This window comes from Orcinus orca, chromosome 19 (assembly GCF_937001465.1).
Source record: "Orcinus orca chromosome 19, mOrcOrc1.1, whole genome shotgun sequence".
NCBI classification, from domain to species: Eukaryota; Metazoa; Chordata; class Mammalia; order Artiodactyla; family Delphinidae; genus Orcinus; species Orcinus orca.
The window spans coordinates 38,726,901-38,731,948 of NC_064577.1; the positions used below are offsets into that span (position 1 = coordinate 38,726,901).

Genomic DNA, 5,048 nt, shown 5'->3' on the forward strand with positions numbered 1-5,048 from the left:
GAGGTGAGTGTCTGGCTGTTGGGATGCATCTTCCCAAAGTATTTTGTTAATGTGGTTTGTGGGTTTGCGTCGTTTGGAGGAAGGGTCCCTGCCCTCCCGGGGGTCCTGGGGTAAGGTGGGCCACAGCCCCAACTTGGCTAGATCCCACCCTCCCACGCCTTGACTTGGGGCCTCTGGGGCCTGCTTCTCCCCTGGGCCTCAGCCATCCTGTTAGCTTCCAAGTGGAGTCACAAATTTACGTGCCTTAAGGGAGGCAGAAACACAAAAGACGAAAACTGCAGGTTCCCCAGCAGAGAGGCGCAGGCCAGTGGGAGGGAGAAGGGCACCCCTGCCAAAAGTTGTTAAGATCCACCCGGAAGCCAGCTTGGGGACTGTGGACCTGGGACACTGGACCGGCCTCCGAGCCTGTGACTGCCCTTCAGGCAGCAGAGGATGGAAGACCAAGATATCACCATCGGCAAAGAGAACGTCCAGGTGACGTGGGCAGGGGGAAGGTCCGCCACTCCTCCAAGCTACTGCCCCCGGAATCCCCCAGGGAGAGGACTGTGGCTGCAGGCTGGCGGGGGCGGCGCGGGTCCTGGGAGGGGAAGCTGTGCACCCACAGGTCTGGTCTCAGGTCCCCTGGAGTCGGGCACTCAAGTGGGCTGGGCCCTTCGGCCCTGTCTTCTCCCCGCCTCCAAGGCCTCCACAGAAGCCTCAAAGACTGCTCACGTGAGACCCAGGAGAGGAGCAGGCCGGGAGGACGCAGGGGAGGAGGCTGCAGCAGCGCGTACCCTGCTGACCCAGACAGAAGCAGCAGCGGCCACAGCCACGGGCTGAGCAGCCCTCCCAGGCGGCGAGGGAGTTCAAGGGCCTTGCGGCCACCCGTACAATACAGACAGGCCCAAGCGCTGGGTCTGAGAAGTGAGAACAGGGACTGAGGCCAGGCCTGGGGTGCTGGGTTTGGGGAAAGGCCTGCCTGGCCCTGGCATCTCTCTGCAGCAGGTACAAAAGCCTTTCCAGCCTCCTTCCCACGAGGCAGCTTTGCAGACAAGAATCTGCTACCCCTGACACCCGGGCAGCTGGCAGGTGAGGGCCTCAGGGCTGGGAGCAGGGAGGAAAACTAGGAGGTGCTCGGAGCAGAATACAATGGAGTTGCCTGCCCAGAGGCTGGGGACACAGTGAGAAACCAGTGATTGTATTGTAACCTCTCCATGCCAGCCTAATTTGCTCATCTCTGCAATCCCAGGGCTTGTTGCTCTGTGTGTGTGTGTGTGTGTGTGTGTGTGTGTGTGTGTGTGTGTGTGTGTGTGTGAAGGAGGGAAGGAGGGATGGGATTGGTGGATAGCAAGGTATTTGGATGGTGGATGGATGGATGGTGGATGGACGAACAGGATGAAAGGAAGAAGGGAAACTGGGAGAAAGGATGGAAAACAAGAATCTGAGGTCCCTGCCCCGCTGGGGTTTGGAGCTGTGGGAGTAGGGGTAGAAGGAATCATTTCTACATTTGGGGGACCCAATGTCCCTGCAAAGATCATGCCCTGATACTGGCAGGGGCCCCTCAAAGCAGAATCATTCTATTCATCATCAATAATTTGCAGTGCCTCTAGGTCTATCCACCTCATTACAAATAGCTCAATTTCGTTTCTTTTTATGGCTGAGTGATATTCCATTGTAGACCCAGAGTCTGTCATACAGAGTGAAGTAAGTCAGAACGAGAAAGACAAATACCGTATGCTAACACATATATATGGAATTTAAGAAAAAAAATGTCATGAAGAACCTAGGGGTAAGACAGGAATAAAGACACAGACCTACTGGAGAACGGACTTGAGGATATGGGGAGGGGGAAGGGTGAGCTGTGACAGGGCGAGAGAGAGGCATGGACATATATACACTAACAAACCTAAGATAGATAGCTAGTGGGAAGCAGCCGCATGGCACAGGGATATCGGTTAGGTGCTTTGTGACCGCCTGGAGGGGTGGGATAGGGAGGGAGGGAGGGAGACGCAAGAGGGAAGAGATATGGGAACATATGTATATGTATAACTGATTCACTTTGTTATAAAGCAGAAACTAACACACCATTGTAAAGCAATTATACCCCAATAAAGATGTTAAAATAATAATAATAATAATTTGCAGTGCCTACTACAGGCCAGGTGCCAGCAGGGCTCCTGGAGCCTCTCGGCATCGTAGCTCCAGAGCCAGACTGCCCGAGTCCAAAGCCCAGCAGTGCCCCTACTGGTGGTGTGGCCTTGGACATGAGTTATTTTGTTGTTTGTTTCTGTTGTTGTTTGGGTTTTTTTTTCATAGGATCACTAGAATGATTTAATATTTATAGATCCTTAGAATTGCAACAGATATACAGTAACATAGGGGTTAGCAAGCTACAAGTCTTGGACCAGGTCCAGCATTTGGCCTCTTTTTGTACTGCCTGTGAACTGAGAATGGTCATTACATGTTTTTTATGTTACATATATTTTATCTATTTATTTTTTAACATCTTTATTGGAGTATAATTGCTTTACAATGTTGTGTTAGTTTCTGCTGTACAACAAAGTGAATCAGCTATATATATGTACATATAAAAAATATGGAACGCTTCATGAATTTGCGTGTCATCCTTGCACAGGGGCCATGCTAATCTTCTCTGTATCATTCCAATTTTAGTATATGTGCCGCCGAAGCGAGCATGTTGTCGTTGTTTTTAAAATATTTATTTATTTATCTGGCTGCACCGGGTCTTAGTCGCGGCACGCGGGATCTTCGTTGCCACGTACGGGAATCTTCATTGCAGCATGCGGGATCTTTAGCTGCGGCATGCAGGATCTAGTTCCCTGACCAGAGATCGAACCTGGGCCCTGAGTTCAATTTTTGGACATGAGAATTGAATGGACACTTAACAAGTGCCAACACACAGCAGCCACTGTTCTCCATTAAGTTACAATGCACAGGGGGTTGGTGAACCCAAGTCCTCAGTCCCATCTGAGCTAGAGTGGGTGAATCTCAGGGTTCCTGTGCCTGTGGTTCACCTTGCCCACCTGCCCCCCTCCCCACCCTCAGCATTCCAGGATGTCTTCAAACTGTTCAGCTCCAGCCCGACAGGCACCACGGACACGCGCAGCAGAAAGCTGCCCAGTGCCATGTGGGTGTCCAGCTAAGCCCGCAGGAGATGTGTGAGGTTCTACGGCAGGCAGACTTGGATGGTGGGTGACCCTGTCCCTGCCCGCCTGTCCTCTCCCACCTCTAGCCCTGAAGAACGCCTCCCTTGCCCACAAAATCCTGGGCCTGGTCCTATTCTAAATTTCCCTCTTCCAGGAAGCCTGCCCTGATCAACATGCCTATCCCGGAGCCCCTAAACATTCCTGTTGTGATAATCATCCTGACTTGGGGCTCCCAAGGGCAAGGGCTATTTCTCCCCCACTCAACCTGGGACAACGCTTGGCCAGAGGCAGGACTGGATGCTCTATGCCTCGAACTGCTGGCAAGCCCCTAACGCGTACGCAGAGTAGGGCTTTGGCGGGGTGGGCACCTTCGGCACCCCCTCCTCTCTCTCTTCCCAGGTGATGGAACCGTAAGCTTCAAAGACTTCCTGGTTGTCCTCACTGACAGCCACCGACTCGCTCAGTGCTTGGGTGAGGGGCAAGGCTGGTGGGGCAGGAGTGGACCTGGCCAGGGGGAGGGTCTTCCTTACCTGTCCGCATGTTCTCTGGCCCTAGGCAAGGTGAGGAACAGCCGGGTCTGTGATCCCCAGGGCTTGCAAACGCTCTTCTTAGAGATGCTGTTCAAGCTGAGTCTGGGCTTTGTGCCCTTCAAGTCGGTACAGGAGGTGATGAGGTGGGCACAACTGGACCCAGCTTCAGGGCCCAAGATGGGGGGAGCAGACTCTGCCCCTGCAGGAGTCCCCAGATGTCCCTGGCCCAGAGACGGGAGCCCTGAATTCTGGGTCAGTTTCCTGGGTCCCAACTTGCCCCCAGACCAAAGTGGCTTTCTGTCCTGCTTTGGTTTCCCCACCGGTGAGATGGAGAGGACTGGGGGAGGCGCTGTCTGAGGCGGCTACCCACTTTCCTCCTTCAAGCCACTACTCCAAGAAGCAGCGGTCTCTGCGGCTGAACTCGAACCGGAAGGGCGGGTCCGGCGGCCACGGCCGCACCTCGCGCTCTCAGGCGGGCCTCGCGATCTTCCGCCAGGCCGCGCACCTTAGCGGCCTTTCCAGTGCCGAGCTGGCGTGCTCGCTGCACGGACTGCACAAAGCGGGTGCGCCCCAGGCTGGGCGGGGACCTGCGGGACTGGGGACTCTTTCTCGGGACCCGCTCTCAGAACTGGCCGCTCCTTTTCCTCCTACCGGCTTCCTCGCCCCAGGTGCGCGCAGCGCCTACTCCCAGATACCTAACCTGAACGGGCGGACGCAGTCAGAATTCCACACGCGGAACCGAACCCCGCGCCCAGACGTCCGACTTCCCAAGTCCTACCAGCCCAGCCAACCCAAGCGCCGCCCCAACCGTGGGCGGCTCGGCCAAGGTGAAAGACGAAAGAGGCAGGGCCAGCGGGCGGGGCCGGGTCCTGCAGATAAGGGGCGGGCCGTGTGAGGGGCGGGGCAGACAGACGGGGAGGGGCGGGGCAGGCAAAGAGTGGAAGAACTCCAAGAAATTGGGACCTGACTGGCGGAGATGCAATAAATCACTCAAGGGCGCGACTAAGGATACGGCGGGGCATAAGAAAACGAGGCCGGGGACCCAGGTAGGAGGCGGGACTGACGGAAATGGGGCGGGGCCGGCAGAAAGGTGGACTGAGGTGGCGCTAACCCTGCGTCTCTAACCCGAGCAGCAGGCTTGACCCTCTGCACGCCCCCTCCGAGCTTCCGCAGGGTTCGTGGGCCAGACGCTAGGGTATACGCGCCCTTCGAAGCTGGCTCCCTCCCCCCCAACTCTAGTGCAGAAGCAGCCCTTCTCCCCCTCTCCAGCCTGTTTGCAGAGACCTGCTATGAAGAACTTGTACAAGTAAAGCGTTTGCTGAGCGAAAACACGTTGCGCCTGGTGGGGGCGGGCACGGAGCGGACGCGGATC

At 55.9% G+C, this 5,048-nt stretch overlaps 1 protein-coding gene and 1 non-coding gene across 2 annotated transcripts; one reads left to right on the plus strand and one right to left on the minus strand.

Annotated features, from left to right (window-relative positions):
• Nucleotides 1-481: 481 nt before the first annotated feature.
• On the plus strand, nt 482-4,986 carry LOC125962183 (uncharacterized; the record flags this gene model as incomplete). Its single annotated transcript, XM_049702519.1, is given in 8 exon segments — nt 482-887; nt 985-1,068; nt 3,046-3,105; nt 3,108-3,188; nt 3,546-3,617; nt 3,702-3,819; nt 4,061-4,503; nt 4,850-4,986. Coding segments are annotated over 8 exon segments (1,401 nt in total), but the record flags the coding sequence as incomplete, so codon positions are not given.
• LOC117198872 (U6 spliceosomal RNA) lies at nt 2,570-2,676 on the minus strand. The gene has a single exon (XR_004480134.1). It is a non-coding gene; the product is annotated as a U6 spliceosomal RNA (small nuclear RNA).
• Nucleotides 4,987-5,048: the final 62 nt, after the last annotated feature.